This window comes from Thunnus thynnus, chromosome 24 (assembly GCF_963924715.1).
Source record: "Thunnus thynnus chromosome 24, fThuThy2.1, whole genome shotgun sequence".
In the NCBI taxonomy this organism is placed as follows: domain Eukaryota; kingdom Metazoa; phylum Chordata; class Actinopteri; order Scombriformes; family Scombridae; genus Thunnus; species Thunnus thynnus.
This window is the reverse complement of record NC_089540.1, coordinates 5,926,786-5,951,916: the sequence shown is the minus strand read 5'-3', so window position 1 is coordinate 5,951,916 and position 25,131 is coordinate 5,926,786. Positions and strand designations below refer to the sequence as shown.

Below are 25,131 nucleotides of genomic sequence, written 5' to 3'. Positions count from 1 at the left end.
ATACCATGCCGGTCAAATAAGGCCAAGTCAATTAGTGTTTGTAACAATCAGCAAAACAAGTTGTAAACATTTAAATATTAAGCATGTTTTGTTGCAGTTTTGGCTTCTTTTGTGTTGGTACAGGGTTTATCCATAAATATGTAATGTGCATAATTGTCTACAACACACCTCCTGAAATTTTCAGCTGAGAAGAATACACTTGGCTGCACAAATTTCCCTGCCCTCATTTAAACTCTTGTCACGGCAGGAGGAATCGTAGCTACCTAGTATTAAACTGTAGCCTTTAGAGAACATCAGAAATAAAAAAATAAATCTCAAATGTCTGATATGTTTTTAACAACTTCATCAATATTTTTTCCATAACTTACGTAAGTGTCTTCTTCCTTCCTGTTCTCATCCTTGACAGTTTGCTTGCTTGTGCCAATTTAACTTGAAAATACATCAAAACACCTTGATGTAAGGCTGCTTTTTACATAAATTATCATCTTTTCCTCACTGATGAACAGTCTTAGAATCTCAACTACAAAAGATGAAAACAACAAACGTGCTGTTTCAGATCCGTAGAAATACAGAGTGATGATTCCTTCCTTCATTGTGAGTTATAATTTTTAATCTTTCGATATTTCAGCCGTCACAAGGGAGCAAATGATAGATCAGTGTCCAGTGTTTGTGCAAGATTCGACAATAATAAAGGAAATAGCAGGAGTGGCTTCAGAGTTTGTGCTCTGTTTTTCATCACAAGTGTGATGCAACACATTACAGTTAATCTGACTCGGTCTGGTTCCTGCTGACAGGGAAGCTCACCTCTGACCCAGAAGTGTGGTTTAAACAAAAATACACTCAAACATCCACACACACACACACAAACACATACACGGGCGAGCAAGCAAGCAAAATTCAGTTTTTGGCCTTAAGCCTGTGGTCTAATCAAAAAGTGCTAAAAAGACTCTGCATTAGCACTCGCTCAAAAACACACAAGCACATGGTGGCTGCACATAATATTGATGATGACAGGGCATATGAAGTGAGCATTATGGTGCAAATGATGCTTACTGAACATACTGTGGTCAAAACAATAGTTTTAACACCTTTAACTTGCATTTCGGATGTTCACATATTAAATATTAGCACATGTGCAAACTAATTTCCAGCAATCTTTGTCTTTGTGTCTCTCAGATGCCTATCCGGTGTCAGAAGTGGTCTACACTTGGACACAGGGAGCTGCTAAGTCTGTGGTGGTGGCAGAGGACGGGTCCAGACTCAACCAGTACCATCTTATTGGGCAAACTGCTGGCACAGAGGATATACACACAAGCAGAGGTACGTGTGTATAGTTCGGTAAAGGACATAGCTGAATGTGGTCTGAATGTACAAATAAGGAAATAGAAATGCTGTTTCAATGGTGGTATTAGAATAGTAGTAGTAGTAGTAGTAGTAGAAGTAGTAGAAGTAATAGAAGTAGAGTAATAATAGTACAAAGTTTCATAATATAAGTTGTAGCAGGAGTGGTAGAACTGTATCCCAAAGGATGGAAATCTTTTGATGAATGCAAAAGTACAAGTGATGCAATAAAAATAAAGAAAAGGTAACATGTGCCAGAGAAAGATCTAGAGCACCAACAGACAGCTGTATCACATGAACTGTAGCGTGCACAGTACAACAGAATGGGAAAACCATGTTTGTATTAAATTCTACCAATGTAAAACAAAAAATGGACAGTTTAAAGTAGAGGGAAGTAACAGTAGAGTACAATCTAAGTGTAAGGGCGTTGAGTCTGGAGAACATTCCTAAAATGAAGGGAGAAAGCCAGAATGGTCTCACCCAAACACTAGCAGCTGTCAGATAGCTGGTACAACACAATGCACATTGCAATCATTCATCATTAGAAGTCAGTGTAGTTTGAAATTTTAAAAAAGATGTAGAATATTTGTGTATGTAGTGAGATAATTTGATATTTTTCCACACATCCCAGTCTCTTATTCCCATTTTTTAATTTTTTTCTAGTTTTAAACTGCAAATTTACTAAATCAGGTTGCACCATTAAAACTTAAGAAATGTATAGCTAGTGAAGACTTCCAATCAAAATTAGTCCTCATGCAGTTTTGAATGAGTTGAAAAATATTCAATTATTTTAACCCAACCAACATTAAATGGTCATTTAGTCTAACATTATTGGCATGTTTTGAAATTCGAGGTATATTGTTTTATTTCTGTGAAAAATAATGTAAATTTTTGTAAATTTTCAGTTTCCATTATTATTAAACTGTTTTTTTTTGGTTTTTTTATCAAGTGTCAGATGTGTCATCAACCTTCCATATTAGCTCAGTTAAGCTCGCTAGTTCAGTTAGCGATGCAGCAGTAACACGTGGCAACTACTGGCTGTAATTTTGGAGTAACAACTAATCTGTAAGTAATCTAGTTTGTGTGGTGCACCCTGTTTTAACTTAGTGATGCAAAAATGTCCATTTAGTAACACAATGTTTAATTAGGCTAAGTTTAAACTTATTAGGAGCCGGTCCAACCGACTCTTATACCATAGACCAGTGGTTCTCAAAGGGGGGTCTTTGAGGGGGTTCCAGGGGGTCTCCAGCAAAAAGGGGAATAATTTATTTTCACTACAATTCCATCCATAAGTAACACAATGACAGAATATAAGACTATTTGGTCATGGGTTTCATACACTTTCTACACATCTAAAAGCAAAAATCTTATCAGATGGGGGTCCGTGGTCTAATTTGTGTTAGTTTATGTGAAAAAGTTTGAGAACCACTGCCATAGACCTCCACTATTGTCCAAAAACTATTAAAACCACATCAACGAGTCACACCATTGCGCTACCACATACACCATCCTGGTGCCGTAAATACTCAGTGGCATATATTAATCCACAGCTGAAAATAATCCCAACAAATGCACTATTTACTCTTGTTTGAGTAACATTTGCTAAAACCTACAGTGGCCAGCTGTTTTAGGAAATGACTAAGCCTTTTTTAAATATGAAACTATATATTTGTGATCCTTTTTGAGAGTCAATTTTCATGTTTCAGAGTTGTTTTTACAACTTAACCAGGGACTAATGTGCATGTAGCAAAGCAGGAAAGTAATGAGATAAACAGCATTGTTAGTTTTGGTCTTTTATGGTGTCTGTTATTAATATGAAATACATTAAATATGTAATGTGTAAAAAAAAAAAGTATTTGGATCGCACTGCATTTTAAAACATTTCTATACACTGATTTGGGGGTGTTTACATCATTGAGTTCATCAGATCACTGTGAGTGTATCTGCCACAACATCCTCCGCTCATCTCACTAACAACATTTTCAGATAGTTTCTTCCCAGCACATAATGGGATTACAAGGCAAAGATGGAGCCACAACAGGTCCCTGTTAATTTAAAAAAGGCTGACTCAGCTGCTGTGCACAAGAGCCCTATTTGTTGTTTTATCATTTTTTAATTAGATAAAGAAACCTCAAGCAGAAAGATTCAGACCCATTGCCGAAAAGGATCTTCTACCACCTCCGCAATGCAACAACAGTTATCTTAACTTTACTCTTACTCTCCTTTCTTGCGCACCTTTTCACGAGTGAATTCATACTGTACGAGGTACATCACAAGTGTAATACCAAATAATATGATGTAACTAATTCTAGATTAGAAAAAGATAAACGCTGTGAGGAGAGATAGGCGTGCGAGTCCAAGAGTAAATGTGGGAAACATTATCAGGAGATCAGAGTCAATGAGTGGAGGCTAGTGGAGGAGAGTAGCCTATCCCTCACACAACCAGCTGTCTACAGGCCTGGACAGCCCTGTCAAACAACACTTATCCCTGCATGAGCCCATGCGCGCACAGACACACACACACACCAACACACACACACACACACATAGAGCTAGAGAGAGACCTGAGACCTAGGGTTAATCCCCCATCCAACCAACCCATCAGCTTTTGCATAAGAAGATGACATCACAGATCAGTGAGGGATTGGTTGGTTGGCTGTCCCTGAGTGTATCTGGTGTATCTGTGTGTTTGTGCTCTTGTAGATGAATAACAACTGTCCTCACAATGAGGGTAAAAAACCTACAAAATGAGGACATTGTGGTAGTCTGCACAGTGACGTGGTTAATTCAGGGTTATAAGTAGACAACGGGTTAGGTTTAGCGCTAGTATTAAGGTGAAACATTAAACAAGGTTGATTTTACAAGGTGTGATTGGAGGGGATTTAATTCTCCACATTTAGATAATTGCAGTTTGATTTAAAGTGCAAGTTAAGTCCTCACAAAGATAGAAAAAGAAATGAGTGTGAGTCTGTTTGTATGTTGGGATTGGACAGTCCTGCTGTGACACGTGGGGGGGGGCAGTGGGGGTTGGGGCGTTGAAAGGCATCTGCTTAATACTCTTATGTAAAACGGAACTGTAATACACTTCCCTCCAGTTTCTAGTAGAATCATTATTAAAAGTGTGGATTTCCCCTGTTTTTTTATTCGTGCACCATGGCTGAAACCTTGCCTTTGCTGGCTGACTCAGTGGTTTAAGCAAAGGGTTAAAGGGTTCATTGGTTGAGGGACTGCATGGGTGCCAGGCTGGAGGGCTAAATTGCTGGTTCACAGGGGTGCATGGGTAAATGTATGGTTTATTGGTTGGCTTGTTTGAAAGTTAATTGACAAAAGATAGGCTGAGTGGCTGGCAGGCAAATGTCCTCTTGAGTATTAACTACTTTAAACTACTGATTAAACTATCAAGCAGTAGTTTCCCAATTTAAACATGGTCAAGTGATGTCCACAATGTACAGTGCAGTGCAAATGTCTTAGGGCACTCCAAAAGCTTTTAAAGAAAACCATTTATATGAGCAGTGAATGTTGATTAGTTGAAAATGTGACCTTAGAACTGAATAAAACACAAAGAATCACTAAGGGTTTTGTCCTCCTCAAACCAAAAAACATATCTGCCTACCAGCAACCTCATGGTGACGACAAGGCTCCAGTAAATCACTGGTGACCAAGAAATAGTCCAACAACTGTAATAATGATATTGATGACAGGCCAGGCACAAATAGATTTCAAAATGAAAAACTAATGAAATCTGGTCAAATCTATCTGCCCAAACATGCCACACATTAAGCATCAAAACACCAGTTTTGTCCTTGCTTAATGACACTTACTAGTCCTTCCTACTCAGATGTGTGATCAGGCAAAGATCAGGCATAAACAATACTTGATCCTGTAACAAGTACCATTTCTGCACAGAAATCCATCATTTACTGTGATTAGTTTCAACATTTAATCCATTGTCAAGGTCATGTTTTATGTAATTATATGTCTGACACTTTACCTGACATCACCTTGTTCGCCCTAAAATATCAAACCACCATCTGGTGTTCGATGTTACAACAAAATGCTAAACATTATCTGTGAATTCCATCTAGCCGTAGGACTAAAGGCGGTAAATTATCATTCATGCAGCTCAAAGCTTCTGTCTGGAAACCGTCCAAATCAGTTGTGGAGATCACTGATGAGTTTGAGCTCAGGGGTCACATTCAGTCCAGTAGGTTAATTTACTTTCTGTATGTGTTTGACTCTCTTGCTAACTTGCTAACTTTCACAGACCAAATATGACACTTTTAGATGTGCCAGAGTACTGCTTTGCATTTCGATCTGACATTCTTACAATTGACAATTATTGACGTGATAACAGATTCCACATTTGTCTTTTTCTTTGCCTACTTGTTATTCACCTGGAGCCATTTTTACAACTTTAGAAACAACATCTGACAGTTTTTTTATATTGCATGTTCCTACAACATTATTATATTTCATATTAGAGAATGTATAAATCTGAAGAGCCTGTTGAGAGTTTTGTCATTTGGGTAACCTTTCAAGACGATCTGACAATTAGAAGATATGTCACCCCATGAGTCAACCATGGTTGGTCAAACGCACCCAAATAGTTTTAGCATTTGCAGTAAAGCTGGTAGACTTTGCTTTGCTCCAGTAAAAGATGATAACAGGGACAAGCTGTCACCTGGGGTTAACTATTATTTCCCTGCTTGATTAAAAAAAACATCTGACAGTTGCCTGCTGTTTTACTGAGTCTAGACAAAGTAATAAAACACTTGTAAACCTGAGATTCAAAACAGCAGTCAATTGATTGTCTGGCCTTTACGCTAAGCAGTAACAAATGGGCTCCTGGGCGTAGCTGCATGGCTTCAATGAAAAAACAAAATTGAAACTTCTTATTTCTAAAGTCAGTCAGTCTGAAGAGTTTGAGGTACTGTACATACAGCAAGGGAAACCTGAATGGTGACAACCAACATCCTTGACTCTTTCCATGGATCAAACTTGGCCTTGTCAAGTCCTGATTTTCTATAGGTTGGTCAAAGTAGCCTTTAGCTATGATGATATTAAGAACATTGCAGCAACATAATTTACTAATCTTTGTGATTATTTTTTGTACTTTTTCTTAATCCTTCCTTTATTTGGGTTAAGAGTTCTGCCATAATGCTTAATCAATGATTAAAATTCTTAAAATACCAGAAAAACACGATGTTAGCTTAAAAGTTATCTTTAGCATTTGATAGTGGTTGATAATCAACATAGATCTTAAAACCTCATGCATGGAGGTCCATTGCTCAAAACATTGGATGGATGTGATGTCTTTAATTAGCACTTCTAATCTTAGACAACATTCCCATTTGAGCACATGAAGGAGGAGATTATTCCATAAGTTTCTCTTGACAGACCTGACATCTTTAAGGACACGACTTATTCCGTCTCAGACGGCAATGTCTTCCCTAAAATAACTCCCCGGCTCTAAAAGTAGACAAGATGTACAGTTCTATATACAGTTTGTTTGTGTATATATATACATTAGGACTTTACAGACTTTTGGTTTTATTTAACCAGGTAAAGGTTTCAATGAAATTAAAATCTCTTTTCAAGAGTGACCTGGCCAAGAGAGCTGCATAAGGGACAGGGACAGGGCTTTAAATAATATCATAAGAGATACCTGAATACATTTCCAGAGGATTATCGCTTGTTTGGACTTCTTTGTTTACCCTTCAGCCCAATAGGTGAGACAGTTAGAGGCAAAAACTGTTCTTTTACTACTCACCAGTTGACCAGCATGGCAGCATTGTTCCCCGACATAAAAGGAAGTTCCCCTTGGACGTTGCGAAATACAAATCCGTGGGAGAAAAGCAGTAAGATCCACCAGAGGAACATGTTCCTCCTCATTCCTCTGCCCCCAGTCCTGTCGGTATCCATGCATCAAGGGCAAAGGTGATCCTGGGGTGTCCCAGGTCGGCAGCGCCTGGTGTCTGGATGTTTGCGACAGCAGTAGAAGTCGACGGGGTAGATGTGAACCAGGCGGCCTGGAGTCATGAGGGCGTCAGAAGGCCCAGGTGATGGGGTCGAAGTAAGAATTAATGGTGTTGGGGATCTCTGGATCGAGGCATGGCAGTGGTGGTGATGTTGCTAGGTGTGGTATTCAGTGGATGATTGGCCTCAGCACAGAGCACCTGCGAAATAAACAAATTTAACTCACTTTCAGGCTGCTGTCAGTTGATGCAGGGGTGCTCACAGTGCATTTTCTGAATTGCTTCTTCTTCCCTTCACAAGCTAGAACAGTCCCATCAAGAGTATTTGATCATTATTCCACAAAACAGCTGCCAAATAACAACAGCAACAACAAAAAAAAAACATAAAAAGGAAAGGAATGAAGCAACAAAATGTCCACACGGTTAACCCCCCTCCATCCCACCAGTGATTAGCAGCAGTGAGTGTCCCTGTCCGTGGCTTAGAGTGTGTGCTGAGGTATGTGTGTAGCTGTCAGCAGTTAGAAATCATGCTTCGTGTGTGTTTCAGAGTGTGTATGTGTGCGTGTCGGTGACTGGATTGGCAGGGCGGAGTGGGCGGGGTCTCGAGCTGTGTGAGGAACCCAGGACAGGAAGCCTAACCACCCTCCCCCTCATGCCTCCCTCCCCTTCACTCCCTCTCTTCCTCGCACTGATGGCAGGATGCAGATTGTAACCAGGGATTAGGGAGGTTCAAAAATCCGATTTTGCCCGGAGAAAGCCTTGCGTATTACTCTGTGTGTGTGTGTGTGTGTGTGAGAGAGAGAGAGGGAGAGAGAGAGAGAGAGAGAAAGAGAGATAGAGAGAGCTGCTTGTGTACATGTGCCTTAGTGTGTGGAATATAGTCATTGGATTTTTCATAGTTTACCACCGCCTGCAGTCGGAAACTGTTGCTGGCGAGAGGATTTTTTAAAGCCTCAAATGCAATCTTCAGTTGTTTAACTGAATATTGTGTCCCCCACTCGCTGTCTCTCTCTCTCTCTCTCGCTACATTCTGTCTCTGAATTTACCTCAAACTGTTGTCGCCCATTGTTGAACACCAGACATTAACTACATAATAATCTATTGTCATTTTCTCGTAATAATTAACGTCACTTGCTCTCATTTCTCAGTTTAATAATGGATTTGAAGTCAGGTTCATTTCACTGTTATGTTCAACTGAATATGAAATGTTCCCTTTATTCCGGCTTCATTTTTAACTGTTCCACTTCCGCCGCTTTCAATTTTGCACCTCCACCAACTGATTATTTCATTACTGAAATAGCAGGAAAGAGGAGAGATACATTAGTTGGAGCATGAGAAGAGTTTACGACCACTTTTCAAATTACACTTTGCACCTGTTTTATCCAATAATTGAGGGTCATTTTAGATACTGTCTGATAAGTGTTTGGTCATAAAAAGCAATGATTGTGAGCACAACACCTTTGATGCTGTAAGCAGGTCAAATCACACATTAATAAATCCTCTATGCGTGTAAACAATATTTACCCCCAGTGTAGTTTTACAGGATTAACTTGGAAGTTGTATCATTAAGAGGCATCTATCCACTGTTTATTGTCCCTATCTACCTTTATATCCGTTTTGTTTGTTTCCCCTCAGGACAGTACACAGTGATGATGGCCCACTTCTACCTGAAGAGGAAGATTGGATATTTTGTCATCCAGACATATATGCCCTGTTTCATGACTGTGATCCTGTCCCAGGTGTCATTTTGGCTAAACAGAGAATCAGTTCCTGCAAGGACCGTCTTTGGTGAGAGTGGCCACTTATTTACTCATTTACTTGTCTTTTATTTCTTATCTGGCTAATATTCCTGTCATGCACATTCACACCAGGGAGAATAATAACAGTTGCCCACTGAGCTGCAGCAAGTGAGTAGCTGGCAGTTATTAGTTATTAAAGCGCTCACCTTTGCTGAGTGAGGGGAGACTGTTACTTATTTCCAGCCAGCTTGTAAAAACTCAATTTAAACTTGTCACGGCCTTTGTTTGCACCCAGGGGTGACCACTGTGCTGACCATGACCACCCTCAGCATCAGCGCCAGGAACTCCCTCCCTAAAGTGGCCTATGCGACAGCGATGGACTGGTTCATTGCTGTCTGCTATGCGTTCGTCTTCTCTGCCCTCATCGAGTTTGCCACAGTGAACTACTTCACCAAGAGGAGCTGGGCGTGGGATGGGAAGAAAGCTCTGGAAGCACAGCACCCTAAGGTACAAGCTTGTGGTCACTAAGTTATACATTTGGTTGGCACAAAGCACCAAGTGTAGTGTTTGTGCAATGCTGAGTCTACTTTAAAAGGACTATACAGCTGATTCCACATGATTTAGCCCATAAACTACAAATCACAAATACTTTCCATCACTGTCAACCGTTTTCCAAAGCATACTGTAACTTTTCAGACTGATTTGGATACATTCCCGACCACCTATGGTATCAGAAAGTGCAAACATGGTGTAGAAAACTGGTTAAATCATGTGAAAGCATCAGTATGTTCCTTAAAAGACCTTGAGGGAATAGTTTGAGTTCTTGCCAAGAGTCATGTCCTTACACTGAAAAGTTTTGTACCTCTCACATAAAGACAGATTTCTATTCAATGGGAACAAAACTGAGAAGATTGCAAGCAAAAGACTTTTATATGGAATCTGAACTTGGTTTGTGAACTCATGTTAAATATTTTTGCAAACAGTGCTTTCTGTGTGATAGCTGTATGGAAAGAAAAGAGAAGTGTATTAAAAGAACCAATCAACAGTTAAGTAAATGCAGTTGTGATCACTGCTGCAGCCTTAGAACTAGAGCTGCAACGATTAGTCGATCGACAGAAAACTAATCTGCAACTATTTTGATAATTGAATAATAATTTCAGTTGTTTTTTAAGCATATATGCCAAAATTTGCTGGATTTATCTTCTAAGTTTAAATGATTTAATGCTTTTCTTTGTCATGTGACGAACTGATAAAACAAAATAATATATTAATTGATATATTTTCTGACATTTTATTGAGAAAACAATTTGTCAATCGGGAAAATAATCAGCAGATTAATCGATAATGAAAATAATTGTTAGTTGCAGCCCTGCTTGTGTCAAATCAAGTCAGCTGTTGATTGTGTTACGTTTTAGACGTGTTAATTGCACTGAAAATGATCATCAGGGTATTGATTGACAACATTGATACAGGCTGCTTGCTTAAATATTACCAGGAAAATTGACATAAGTCTTTTAGCAGCTGCACCAAAACATATAATGTTGCAGTCATCATGACTATAAATGAAACCAGACCACCAGTTGGAATCATGCTGTTGCCTGAGTGGAATTCAATTACATAGCATCCCACATTACCAGATTTCTTTTACCAGAAATGTTTCACCTCTGTAAAATCACTTATTATTCCAGACAGAATGAAACTTATTGATTTTCTCAGGCCCCAAACACTGGTGACAGCAGAGTAAATGGCATCTGTAGAGGGCTTAGACCTAATTCACTGCTCAATGTAATCTGTCCCGCTGCTGTAGAAACGAGACCCCATGGTGCTGTCGAAAAAGCCGAACAACGTTTGCTCGGCAGGCGTCAACTACACCCCCAACCTCACCAAGGACGTCTCCATCTCCACCATCTCCAACACGACGTCGGTGCAGCTCCGGGCCTCCGAGACCAAGATGGTGGACCCCAAGAAGACCTACAACAGCGTTAGCAAGATCGACAAGATGTCCCGGATAGTGTTTCCTGTCCTCTTTGGAACCTTCAACCTCGTCTACTGGGCCACGTACCTTAACAGAGAACCGGTGGTCAAAGGAGTTGTTACCTCAACGTAATCTTTCTGTTTTTTTCCAAACTCTTTTTTTTTTGTATGACGGTGGAAGTGCGAGCCTAATTCAAGAGTGAGTGGACTAAAAGGAAAGGGGCTGTTGTAATGTCTCTGCCCTAGACAAAAAAAAAAAAAGAAAAACAAATATCTGCGCTTGAAGAACAAAAACTAACTTAACTGTATAATTCAAGCACTTTGAATGAATGCGTGGTTGCAACAGAATCCCTTTCCTGTTTTTTCATGGCCTAAAAAGCTGCTTGATCATGAGGAAACTGCTTCTAAGATGACTGTGTTGACGAGAGAGAGGGTGCTTTTGCTTCTTTCTCATCTATCCTGCTGCAGCTTGCATGACGCTCCCCTCAAAAGGAAACCGTGGACTCCTCTTTGTCTCGACTGTGTATATGTCAATCACTGCTTACAGTATGGGAGCACACTCCATCGCTATGACTTGACAAAGGGTTTTAAATTAAACTAACGTAGGTATTTTGAACGACTTTGCTTAAATTGAAGCGCTTCATATTCTTATCATGGAGACAATGGCTTGAAATGCACTGAACTTATGCTACTGAAAAAACAAACTGCAATATACATGCATTTGAATTTGAAAAATTGATTTAAAAAATGTACCTAATTCCACACAGTGTGGAAGAAACATCTCTGAGATTAATGCTGCAAGTGCATTAATAATTTAGTTTTATGTCTCTTTTTTAAAAACCTTTGCCATTTTTTCTCTTATTGCAGTGAGTGCTTGTGTGTCTCTTTGTACATCTTTACTTGAAGATTCAAAGCCTACTGCTGTGGGCCTGGTTTCCCAAAAGTGTTAGCAGTCGCGGTCTCAATGAAGAGCGCTGAAAAAAACATGGAATGCAACTTAAAGGTGAAAGAAAACTGTATTTGGACGATTGTCATCGCAAGGGTTTCTGAATTTTTAAATAATCTTCAAGGAAAATGAAGAGACTCTTCTTCATTCATGAAAAATTAAAACGGCTTCATTTAGGGCAGCATGCCAACAAGAATATTAGAAAAACTTCTTTGGCCCACTTACACTGGGTGACTGGACAGCTGTGGATGGTGTGTTCAGGACAAATTTAGGATTGGGTTTATGTACTTTAAATGAATTTTGAGCTTGGGTCACTCAGCTAGGAAACGAATATTCACAGTTGAGAGACCAGTGCTCAAAACGCAGAGTCACATACAAATCAGCAGACTGATGCCAAGAGTTTCAAGAGTGTCATTCAGTGGAATGACCTGGGTTTCAGTCTCTATTTAGGCAAGCATCCATCCTGCTGATGTGTTCTCAGGCAAAACACTGACAGCTCCAGAGATGCCGATCCTGACCTTTGACTTCCCTACATGGGAAAGAAAGAGAGAAAAGAGAACAGAGATCAATGAAGTATCATTATCACAATATTTTTCTGCAGTGCTTTCCCTCCCTTTTAACAATCTAGTACAACCGTTTCAAATATATCAACAACAGTATGCAAAAATTTGCCAAAAGAGAGGTGAACACAGGACAGAAAACTGACTGTAAAAAAAAACAAACTGACCTGCTCACACCAGAAAGTGACACAGCTGAATTCATTTGCCTGCCTTTTCAAAGTATTTGCTTGTCAGTTAGCAAGCTTGTTAGCTTGGTTGAGCTCACAAAGTTTATTCAAAAGATAAATTTGTACCTTTGACTTCTGTCTCATAGCTTTCTACACAGTATTCCTCTTTTGTGGAGCAGTTTATACTCCGACAGAGGAGGTTAAATAAAAGTGTATGGTGCAACACAGCTAACAAGCTAGCTTCCTCCATTTTGGACTCTCTGGCTCTCCGTTCTCTCTAAGGTCAGCATTGTCTAGACAGCTTACTGTTGGTCAATGGCGGAAATTTGCTGGTCAAAGTTCACCAAGTTGAACATGGAAAGAATCAATTTTCCTGCAAAATGTTGCTGCTTTAAACGATGGTGTTATAGGCTACAAATATTTTGGGAAATTGGGCCGAGTCTCATTTGAGAATCATGTAAATAGACTTCTTCTTTTCAACTTGACAATTCAACTCTTTGCTTTAATGCAAAAAAGACGATATTTAGATTCTTACATTTGAGTTTTAAGCCCTTAGAAGAAAAAAAAAAAAGCCAAAGTCTGATGTTGACTTTCAAGTTTTGAAGCATATGTTTTCGTGTCAGATATGTTTTTCTCAATGTTTGTGCACATGTGAAAGATTCTTTTCTTCTTGTTGCTTGTAGAGGAGCTTACATCTGAGCAGCTTTTAATGATTGAGTCGAATCTGAGTTTTGTTTATATATTTCTACATTGACTTAAACTGGAAGCAATGAGCACATGTTATGGCATTTTGATTGGAGCCCACCACAGCACAGCATGTGCTGGACTATGGTGAGACATACTCAGGAACAAAACGAACCATGCTCCCAGCAAAAGAGTCACTGCTTTAATCTCATGGATTTGAAACAGTGTGGTTCACTCCGTCACCTGCTGCTGGGAGCATTGTCCCCGATAACTTTTTGGCGCTGAATAGACGTTGCTGCAACGGCTTGCACCACGGTGAAAAACCATGTAAATAAAGATGACGTCAGCTGCTACTGTACTTGCTTTGCTTTGTGAAATTGGGACCTGCAGTGGATATCTTCAAGATATCAGTTTAAAATTCTTTCCAAAGCTCTTTTATTCAGATTTTTTGTGCCATAATATCCTGTAGTGCTTTTGTGCTGGCTTGGTTTGATGTTGAATCTGCATTTTATGTAAATCTAAGGTGTTGCTACCTGTCAAATGCTCAGTGGGTGTCTATCAGCAACACTAAGGCTATGTTTTAGTGCTTGTTAAAGCACAGCAGCAGTGTAAAAGGAAGTCCAAAGAAGCGCAGTTGAAAGGCATCCTGTACATCTGTCCGTCTAAGGTCGCCATGGCAGCAAGTCCAGACATCCCTTTCCCCGTTACAACCTCCGATCTGCGCATCTGTTCCTCCATTCTCTGTTTGTTTCTGACTGCGCTGCTACACGTTATAAAGTGAGAAACACAGTTCTTTTTATTTCTGATTATGCTAAGTCCTTCACAAAGTTCAGGATCATTTTGTTTGTCACGTCAGAGCCGAAGTGCTCCAGCGTTGCTCAGAACAAAACCCTTTATTTGAGCTGGCCGAGCCTTACTTTGAGTTATGTTACCAAAGGGAATTAAAGTGTAATAAACATTTTGGCCCCTGATCATCTGAGTCTCATCTTTAACCTTCATTTTTCTACAATTTCATTTAAAATACTTACAATTCTTTGGAAAAATCAATGAATATAGATTAAAAACATCTGGAATCAGATGGTGAAGGCATGCTGGAGTTAAATTTTTCACTTGTGTGGACCAAATGTTCCTAACCTCAGACAAGAAAAGAATGTTGACCTCCATTGTGCTTTAAAACAACATTCTGCCCACATGTGGCCATACATACGTAAGTCTTTCTTCCCAATCTGAGAAACAAGTGCCCCTATCTATTATTCCATCCATCTATTTAACTGTTCCTCTTTTCTCTGTTGCTGGCCAAGAAACGATTGCCGGCCCCTCCCTCCTTCCTTCAGCCACTGTGACAGACTCATCTGCCATACATCTGTTAGAAAAGGGATTTAGTTCCGCTTAAGTTGCTTTCGCCCATTCAGGGGGGCCCCTACAGCAAAGCGTTTCACTCCAATTTAAGCCCCGACTGGCTAGCGGATGACAAACGCTTGTTTTTCTATGTACTGTCTGGACAGCTGTGGCTGATGCGTGTTAGGGACAAATTTAGGATTGATTATATGTACTTTATCCAACACTAGCTCATAGGCAGTGAAGCAGACTGAAGTTTGAACTTGGGTCTCACAACTGGGGAATCTAATACACATCCAGCAGCCAGCTTAAGGAGACTTACACAGGGCCATGATAGCAACAGTTGTCTATCAGAGAAACGCTATAAACAACCATCACACGTGCATGTTTTCTCTCTTGTTTTTAACCATCAGTATGATTTGATTAAGAACTTACTTTATTGGAGAGAAAACAAAGTGAGACCTTTGCTTAAATTTTTGCAAAAATGCAGCAAAGCCATTGTAGCTGTAGCTGGGCTTAACAAAGTATTTGTGTTATTCATTCTTTGTTTTATGTACTGTATTTGTTTTATGTATTATATTTAAAATGATCAAATAAAAACGATGGACAAAGATGGTATTGAATTAATTGGTGCACAGCTGCTCTATTATGGCTGTTATAGCTTACATGTGGCTTCAGTAAATCATGATTATACAAATGCAGTTCTTAGTAGCACTGATTTGATTCCATATTAATATTTAACTGCTTTATGAGTGTATAGATTACATCGTTGTGACAAATATAGCGCCTGCAGGCTCCATTTCCAGAGATTACACATCTTTTTCTATCTGTCTGCTTTTATAAACACAGAACTGTCACCACTTTTGCACAAAAAAAAGAATAATGTAACAAATTTCAACTTCCTCTTCTATCTCTGAGCCCCCAGAATATCATTTAGAGTGGAATTATCCAAATTAATGATTATCTTCAACACTCTATTTGATGAACAGTGCAACACTGCATTGCTCCACATAAAAAAGTGCTTTCACTTTTTAGATTTTATTGAGCAAACAGAGAGCAAGAACATTAGACATCATATCATTCACAAGAGAGGGGAACTCATTAATACGCTCATTTTTGAAGGGAGAAGTCATCAATTTTATGGGGCGATAAAGAGCGCATAAATAAATAATATAAGTAGCAGTGTAACAAATGACAGCTCCATGTGTTAGCTGAGTATCAGCATTTGTAATCCTTCTGTTATTGATGGAGGTCCTGCTGGTCAAGAGGTTAATCCGCTGGTTGCAGCACTGCAGTCAAACTCTTAATATTGATACACAGGCCTATTTTACTTGTGCATTTGTGGCCACCAGAGGGCAGCGCAGCCTCTTAACATGCAAACACATTGCTGCTTTGTGCATGTAAACCTCACAGGTTTGCGGGCTGAACACTGGTCTCCTATTGAGTTGTGCGCCTCTTCAGAAATGACTTATTTTGAGTGTTGTGGGGTGAGGGGGGTCTCGCTGTGCCTGAATATGACTTCCAGTGGGGATCATCATCTGGCAAACAGCAAACAACAATATAAACAAAAATCAAGTGCACATTTAGTTAAACTGATATCCTGCTGTTTTTATGACTTTCTGCTCACATTTGATCTTTTTTTTAATGATCTGCATGGTGAAAATCGAAAATGTGGACTCAGGAAATTCAAGATTGACTTTCCTCTCTAAGCAAATAAGATCTACCTCCTGTTTCTGCGCAGCTGAACCAAAACAAAAACCTTGTTAGATGTAGATGTTTAAGTGCAGCAGTGGTAATGAAATAAATAAATGTTGTTGCCCATGACGTAGCCTGCACAGCAAGTGAAAAAAAAAGGTGGATGTTTTGCATTTGTTTTAATGTGATGCAGTTGTGGTCCAGGTACTGTGTGTGTAGCCTGTGCACGGTGTATGAGTCACGCAAGATGCTCATCTTCTAAGGTTCACCACCATCACCAGTAGCAGCATCACCACCAGCAGCATCACCACCACCACCAGCAGCAGCAGCAGCGGCAGACAGCGTCACCCAACCACTCTGTTGCCCACACAGGCGTTAGAGAGAGGAGGGCGCTGCTGGATCCCGTCGATTTTTTTTTTTTCCCCCTCCTCTCCACTGACTGATCACACTGATTGATCGTTTCGGGTGCGCCCCAGAGGAACCCCCCCACCCCCACCCCTCTACCCCTCCACTCCACTCCACTCCACTCCACACACACACACCCCCTCCACCCAAGCTGCAGGAGCTCGGAGCACCGAGGGACCGCTGTGCTCGACCGCAGATGACACGCAGAAGAAAGTGTGTGGGCGGATGAGGAAGTTCAGAGCGCGGATTGATGGTCACACACCTACTGTACTGGCACTTTATCGCGGCAGCAGCGGCAGAAGAAGAAGAAGAAGAAGAAGATCACCGACGGTGTTCTCAATCCTCCAAAACACAGAAAAGCCCTTTATGTGATCAGGGGGTGATCCGCGTATGGGAAAATGACAATCAAGTTTGTGGTCATCCTCTTGTTACTTCTGCTCGTTCAAGGTGTTCGGTGAGTCTAATTTTTTTATTGGCATGATCAACAGCTGAGAGGTGTATCTTTAAAGCTTTAAAAGTTGAGCATAAAGGTGTATAATATGTGAATAAGGCTGCCTGTTAATGCATGTAGGGGGCTTTATTTTTCTAGGGGCTTTCCCCGCACACACACACACACACACAAACACACAGAAAAAATGACAGCAACCATTTATCGTCTAACCATCATTTGGGGGTCTGACAATCATTTATAAGATTCAAACCCAGGGCATTAAAATACAATCATCATCAATGCTGCATGTTTTGCTGCTGCGACAAAGTTTTTCATGACAATGGTGTTTATTAAAGGGAGCCCATCAACATGATTAACGACCCCCTCCCTCCCTCCTCTTCTTTCCTCTCCTCTTCCATCGCCCCCTCCTCAAGTCCTGATCAGCTGGAATATGGCGACGACGATGAAGATCACCATGACACGACTGTCAATCAAATGCTGGTCCCCAGGTCGCACCAGGAGGATGCCACACTCATACTGAACAATTTGCTAAAGGAATATGACAAGACGCTTCGGCCAGACATCGGAGGTAAGAAGTTTTTTTGTTTTTTTTTTTAATTTTTCTTGTCATTGCATCAGAACAAAGTTGGGGGTGATGCTGTCCATGGTGCTGATGTGGAGGGGTGCTGTCCATGGTGCTGGTGTGGAGTGGTGCTGTCCAGGGTGCTGAAACTAGTGACGCTGCAACACTGGATGCTGATTGATGCTCGTGGCATTGTAGGGGTGACATACTTAGTAAAATGGTTTTTGTGTGTGTGTGATGGTGTGGGTGGGTGGGAGCTGGAGTTGCAAATCATACTCTGATTGCATCCACATTATTTCTGCCGTGCAATCAAAACTGGGGGGTTCTCAAAAGAGAATATTCCTCTTCTCAGAGGCAGAGAGGCTGGCCACTAATCATCAGATTGTGACTGGTTTGATCCCTGGAGTGGTCTCACTGAAGTGTGTGGTCATTACCAGAGTCCGGTTTATTGTGACTGCTGCCTTTCAATAGTCATTTGGAGAAATCAAGCCAGATGTAGAGTGGAATGATGGCCACCTGGGTGTTGTGTGAGCTGAGTGGAATTGAGTAAAGCTCTGAAAGTTGACGACTGGCTTTGACCTCTGACTTCTTTGTGCATCTCAAAGGGAAAACACAGTGTTTAAAACTTTTAATTGTGTTTAAAATGTCTTACTTGTTCTGTCTTTCAATAAATCGGCCAATCGTTGCAGCTTTAATTTACACTGTCAGATCATATTCTCTGGTAAATTTATGGCTTCAGGTTTTAAAGTTGTGAGACTAAAAAACAAACAACACGACAAAACCAAAGTACATTCTCAGAAATGACCATATAATACACAAGCAACTAAAGCAGGAGTTGCAACAAAAAGTCAATTTATTCATAAGTGAGCTAACTGGTATTTATTGCAGTGCCATTTGCATCACATTATATTATATTATATTTTCATGCCCTACTCTCTTTATACTAACTGTTTAGTGTTAAAAAAAAACACACCATTAAAAGCTGATTAAAACAGGCTTTAATGGTGTTAGGGGAAGGTCAATATGAATTTTCATCATAACAACTTCAAGACTGATTAAAGTAACGTAATATCAACTCTATAAGCTTATGAGAAGAGAAGAGCAAATTGGCTCTGATGGTAGATTTGTGGTATATGACGTCTTTTTTATTTTAGAGACATAGAGAGAAAAAAGGGCTGTGAAAGATGCTGCGAAGATCCAGAAAGCCTGTGGTGAAGTTGTGGTGTCTCCTTTGGCAGAACCAATTTCCTTCTTCTGCTGTTAACATTTTTCCAGTATTCCTTTTTCCCCCTAGATTCAGATTTTGCATCTACATCATCATGCTGGCAAAAATCTGAAGAATAGTTGATCATCTGCTGATATGTGGAAGTCATTTGGGAATCGCTCCTCTCTCAGTTTGGGGGTAAACACAGTGTTTCTTAGCACTTTAGATGCTATTTTGTTTCCTGCTGCTTACTGTGGCATTTCATTCCCCTCTGTCTCTGCCTAAGACTCGCATGTACATCAAAATATGCTGAAATAGACTTTGACTATTCCAGGCAAGGTCCTTACACAAAGGTAATTTCCCTCAAAAGATATCTATATTTTCTCATAAGTTGGGCCTCCAAAGTATCTACAGGAGGGGGGAAGATATTGGACACCAACATAACAACACCAAAGAGGTATCAGCTTGAAAAATTACTGACATCTTGCTGACACAGTTTTGAAATAATTGGTGGTGGAAGAAGTAGTCAGATTCTTTATTTAAGTAAAAGTACCAATTCAACCATGGAAAAATACTCTATTACAAGTAAAAAACCCTTCAACAGATTATTAGATTGTTAATACTGATGCAACAATATGTAAAGTAGAATTTTACTGTTGAAGTTTAGCCCAACCTATGGGTCAGGCCCCTCTAAAGGGTCACAAGATAAATCTGAGGGGTCATGAGATGATTAATGCTGCATGAAAGAAGAAGAAAACAATGTTCTGTTAAACAAATTTGTATTCATATTTTCAGCTTTTCTCTAATATTTGTATTTTTTGTGATTTTTGGACATTGAACAGTTATTTAAATGAAAAAGTGGACTGGAAAACTGGAAAGTTTTGAGGCAAGATGTCATGACAAAGGTCTCCAACTAGACACTGCTATTTTGCAGTTGGTCACGATCCAAAAAGATTGTTCTATAAAATGTGAGAAAATGGTGAAAGACCAGAGACCAAGATGCAACCTCAAATGTCCCAACCAACAGTCCACAGCCCAAAGATATTCAGTTGAACCAGAAAATATTCACATTTAAGAAACTGGAAAAAGATCATTTTAGTATTTTGTCTTTAAATATGACACAAAAAGATTAATCGACTATCAAAATAGTTGGCAATTAATCAACTAACCGTTGTAGCTCTACAATATTCCCTCTGAAATGTAATGGAGTATAAGTTGTATGTAGAATAAGATGGCTTTTACTTAATTACAGCACTTGAGTAAATGTATTTAGTTACTTTCCACCAATGAAAATAATATTATAAAAGTATACGTTTAATATATGTTTAAAGCAGATGGACACGATCCAACTCCACTCCTTACTCTTCTAATTAGCATGTTTTGCTACAAATATCTGTCTCTCAGATGCAGAACTCGTGAGTTTGAAGTGATTTATTTAAATTCAATGTGAGATCATCCTCTGTACCTTAAAGTTGCCTCCGCCAAACCTGAGAGACTTTCATTTCAGAGTTTCAAGTTTCAAAAGACTTTGTGGAAAAACTCTGTTGAAAACACTTATCTACAGATCATTAAGAGTGTTTATTTGTGCTCTTGGGTCATTTAAAATGACCAAGCACCCAGTTTTCACAGTAATAACCTGGTGGGAACTGATTTTTTTCTTTTGCCTCCACCGATGGCTCTCTCAGCCAAGTTGAATCTGCTAGCTCGCCTCGCGGAGGGGGAATCTCCCTCCAGCTCTGCTTCCATAATTAAGGATGAAATTTTGATGAGATCCAGTTGACAAACCTCGACGTCGTCCATGAAATGTTAATGCCTTCGCAGGATAATGTGAGGCAGTCGGAAACACACGGGCATGTCTACATGGGAAGAAAACACATACACACGTCGAAATTCACACATAAGCGAACACACTCGAAGATGACGCTGAGTCAAAGACAGATCTGGGACATTTAAGTCATTGTAAAAAAAAAAAGAGTGGGTTCAGTTGAGAACTACTGCAATGAATCTCTGAGACACACACACACACACACACACACACACACACACACACACACACACACACATACACACACACACTCCCACATAGCAAGTACACTCACATAGACAGCCAGCTACTGAAGTCGGAACAGTGTGGCTTGTTTCCGAGATACATCTGGATTTTGTCTAAATCAAAGTCATCCTCTTTACACACACAAACACACACACACACACACACACACACAGTATCAAACAATGCTTTTTCCTTTGCCTGTTTTAAATGAGAGCAGTAGTTATGCTTGTTTGTATGCTGCTGCTGCTGCTGCTGCTGCTGCTGTTGGAAGTGGAGCCAGAATACATACCGTTGTTTTAAGTGTTTAGGTAGATTTCTGTATTAATTGGCCGTCAATTTAGATCTCAGAAGTGTGTTTGTGTCTCACAGTGGAGCTCACTTCTTAGTGGAAACAATCTCTTTAAGCCAAAATGAAGAAGGGGAGGCTGGGGGGTATTACCACACACACACAGGGAAACCATAAATTGTATCATGTTGTTTGTAATAAAAAAGTGTGAGAGTTTAAGAGACAGACTGGCAATAAAAAATACAAAAAAACAGCTCCCTAGCCTTTGACCAAAACCCACCTGGAGATACTTCACCATCCATAAAGAATAAAAGATTTGATTGTAATTTCTAGAGCAATACATGAAATAAAACCTCCTGTAAGGACATGATTAATAGTTAAAGTTGCATTCTAAACTCATTAATATTTGTTATATTTGTTGTTTACACTAAGGCTGCAAGTAACGATTATTTTCATTATCGATTTAACTGTCAATTATTTAGTTGTTTACTATCATAGAAGATTAAATAAACCAGAAAATATTGAGATTTGAGAAGCTAAAACCAGAACATTTTGACATTTTTTCTTTAAAAAATTACTCGAAACGATTAATAGATTATCAATGTAGTTGTCGATTTTCTGTCGGCTGTCTGTTGGCTTTAGGTTTGAAAGTTGTTAGTTTGACAAAAAAATAAACTACAACACAACAAAACCAAAGTACAGTCAACACACAAACATACAAAGCAGGAGTAGCAACACAAAATAAAGTTTAATAAGTAAATAAGTTGATTGCGGTGCCATTTGTATTGCATTATATTGCACAGATTTGTGTTTTTCATGTGCTACTCGCTCTATACTAACTGGAAGGTCAGAATTCAAACTAGACAAAAGCTAAGATTAGCGACTTTTTTCTTTTCTTGTCCTTGTCACCAGCAGCATTAGATTAGTAGACAGATAGACAGAAAGATGCTAGATAGAATAAAATAGTTATTTTAAAGCATTTAGATGCTTCTATTTCTGGAGATTTTCCATGTAATGCCAGTCAGCAAAAAAACACTTCTAGCTGAGTCAGTGTACTGAAGTTAAATGATGCTTAGATTGTGCAAAGTTAAGCTTAGTGTAATTAAGAAACATGACCTACATCAATTTTTTTGTGTTTGTGCTAAATGGATTTAAAATGTCCTGTTGGCTACAAATATCCTCAAACCTAGTAGCTAAAAACTGGATTTTGTATCTTGATAATGTCATATTAGCATAAGCAAACCATGATATTTACCTCCAAAATCTGCGAAAATTGAACATACATTTAAAAATTCAAACAGTAACACAAAACAATACATTTAATCACAAAACCGCTTATTGAAAAAGTTAAATTTGCAGTGCAATTCTCACTCTCCATTGAGGATAAGTGATCTCACAGCTGTCTATGTCTGGAGTGTTGTTGTCTATCCCTTAATTCTGGCAAGAAAAGGTATCAGTGCCGCCTCTCTGTTAAGACATTACCTTTCTTATTGATTTATTTCAGTGAGAAAAACCATCAAAAGTACAATACAACTCCACAGCAGTGAAGCAAAATTTAGAAAATAACAGTTGAAATCCGAGATAGAACCTAACAGGGTTATTATCTTTGTTCCCTTGTTTGTTTTCCTGCGGTCTCTTCCAGTCTTGTGAAGTCAGCAGAAGCCTAATCTTCATATAAAGTGGGTGACTGGTTCACTTGCGAAAAAAGCGACCCACATTTCCCCCGAGCAGAACAAGTGTTGAGCCTCACCTTAACCGATAAGAAGCAGTTCGCCTCAGATGAGGATGAGATTCTTTTGTGTCCCTATTGTGTCACTTTCCTTTTGGGTTCAGAGTGTGATCACTGTGTGTGATCTGTGCAATCCTTGTGTGTGTGTGTATGTGTGTGTTTGCAAAGACCTTGGAGCATTTGCGAGTGTGTCAGTGGCAGCGTGTGTGCTCACCAGGGAATGGAGGACAAAGCGGGCTGGAGTGCAGGGTTTTGTTTGCTGTGAGGGCTCTGCAGCCTTGCACATTTAGAGTTTCAGGAGCCAGCATGATTCAAGGAGTTTCGATTAAAGTTAGATCTAGAAATACACTAGCAGAGGTGTACAAAGGTTGTCTTTGTGAGTCCATTGACAACCATCTTAGGAAGGCTTTCAAGGCAGAGTGAGCTCTCATCAAAACAGCAACAAACATATCAAAACAGAGGAAGTAAAAAAATGTATTCAAATCACTGTATTAAAAATGTTTAATATGCAGTAACACCTCAGCTAATGACAGCTCACGGTTGCTGGTTGTCATAGTAACGCAACGTGCTTTGTGACTTGCAAGTTTTTCAAGCACTCAGCAATAGTGATGGGTCTTAAAAAGAGCACCAATGCACTGAAAATAGTCCCTGATAAATACAATTACACATTTACATAAATACATATTTCCTGTCTGAGTAACATTTGCTAAAAAAACTACAGTGTCCAGCTGTTACATGGAATTACTGAGCCTTTCTCAAAGTTGAAACTATATATTAGTGACCTGAATTTAAAGTTTTATGTCTTCAGTAGAAACTAGGCTACTGAAGACTGAGGCTTAGGGCTGGGAAACACTGACAGGGTAGGCAAGTCAGAAAGTACTGAGAGAAAGACTAACACATTGTTGGTTTTGGTCTTTTCATGGGATTTGTTGACAATAGCAAAACTTCAGAATATCTGCACTGGCTGAGGCCATGGCTGACAGTCTGTGACAACTTATAGGCATCTATGAAGTCACAAAAGTGCCTTTTTGATAACAGGTAAAAAATAAGAATTTCACTTCATTTCATTTTTCCACTAAGTTTTTGTCAGGAAGCCTGGAGTGGCAGTAAGTCTTGAAAACCAAACACTGTTAGCTTCATTTGTCTCAAGGTACGATTACACTTCCATTCTACAGATATTTGATTCATTTCTCTTTTTAATTCTATTGAAGCCTGCAATATGGACAAATTCAAGCATACATTTCCTGTTTCGGTGCTGGATCCGGCTAGAGATCGCACCTTTCAACTTTGATTGTTTGAATAAGGTCGAACGGTCAATGGAAACATTGCTGCACTGTGGAAATGCAAAAGTCATTATTCAACCTTGTTTAGTACATTATCATACCACCAGACTACAAACTGCAGCATCGCTCTCACAGACTGTTTACAGTTCACGATCATTCTGAATATTTATTAATTACCCACATGAGAACTGTGACATCACATCCTTTTTCAGGACCTCGGACTGGGAAACTAATGAAACCCTACCTTGTGGCTACTACTGCTAGTTAGCCTATTAGCTTGATCAGAGGTGTCAAATATTTGAGATTGGATGGCTTTAGAAATTGTTACATTTTGTTTTCATAATTTCACAATTTTGACTTAGCCTTTATAATATAGTATATAAACAAAAGTCGATTTTCTGTAGGTTTTTTGTTTTTAACTTGCTGCAAGACTGTGGAAGTCAGGTAGCGTTGTTACAGATTGCGGTTGGGCTAAATGCAGTTAGAGGTAGGAATAACCAATCTCAACTCAGGCCATTAAACAGTATGACTTCAATGAATTCGTAAATCACTTTAAGCTTCGGAGTTTCCCTGTTTAAAGTGACTTTAGCATCAGTGTTTTTAACTATAACCCATAAATAATTAACATTAGCGTTAGCTTGTTGTTCTTTGCTCAAGTATTGTTTTTGTCAAAACAAAACTGCAGTACAGAAATGCATTTTACAAAACAGGGAATGGACCTAAAGTCAAGAGCTAAATAGTG

General features: G+C 39.4%; 3 protein-coding genes across 5 annotated transcripts in view; 2 read left to right on the top strand and 1 right to left on the bottom strand.

The window, feature by feature from the left end:
* The window catches only part of LOC137177107 (gamma-aminobutyric acid receptor subunit beta-3-like), a 64,139-nt gene extending 56,320 nt beyond the window's left edge, over positions 1-7,819 (bottom strand). For both annotated transcript variants that reach the window (XM_067583214.1, XM_067583215.1), the window contains exon 1: positions 7,112-7,819. In XM_067583214.1, coding sequence (XP_067439315.1) covers positions 7,112-7,263 — 152 coding nt within the window. In that variant the 5' untranslated portion in view covers positions 7,264-7,819. The remainder of the gene's footprint in view (positions 1-7,111) is intronic.
* LOC137177108 (gamma-aminobutyric acid receptor subunit alpha-5-like) overlaps positions 1-14,357 on the top strand; it is a 30,104-nt gene extending 15,747 nt beyond the window's left edge. The window contains exons 7-10 of the mRNA XM_067583217.1: positions 1,177-1,320; positions 8,952-9,104; positions 9,351-9,562; positions 10,863-14,357. Coding sequence (XP_067439318.1) covers positions 1,177-1,320; positions 8,952-9,104; positions 9,351-9,562; positions 10,863-11,162 — 809 coding nt within the window. The 3' untranslated portion in view covers positions 11,163-14,357. The remainder of the gene's footprint in view (positions 1-1,176; positions 1,321-8,951; positions 9,105-9,350; positions 9,563-10,862) is intronic.
* A 2,567-nt stretch (positions 14,358-16,924) lies between these two features.
* The window catches only part of LOC137176907 (gamma-aminobutyric acid receptor subunit gamma-3-like), a 125,893-nt gene continuing 117,686 nt past the window's right edge, over positions 16,925-25,131 (top strand). Inside the window, exons 1-2 of one of the 2 annotated variants that reach the window (XM_067582943.1) lie at positions 16,925-17,278; positions 17,689-17,843. In XM_067582943.1, coding sequence (XP_067439044.1) covers positions 17,223-17,278; positions 17,689-17,843 — 211 coding nt within the window. In that variant the 5' untranslated portion in view covers positions 16,925-17,222. Of the gene's footprint in view, positions 17,279-17,576; positions 17,844-25,131 lie in introns of those variants that run through there. The other variant, XM_067582942.1, reaches the window with a different exon arrangement.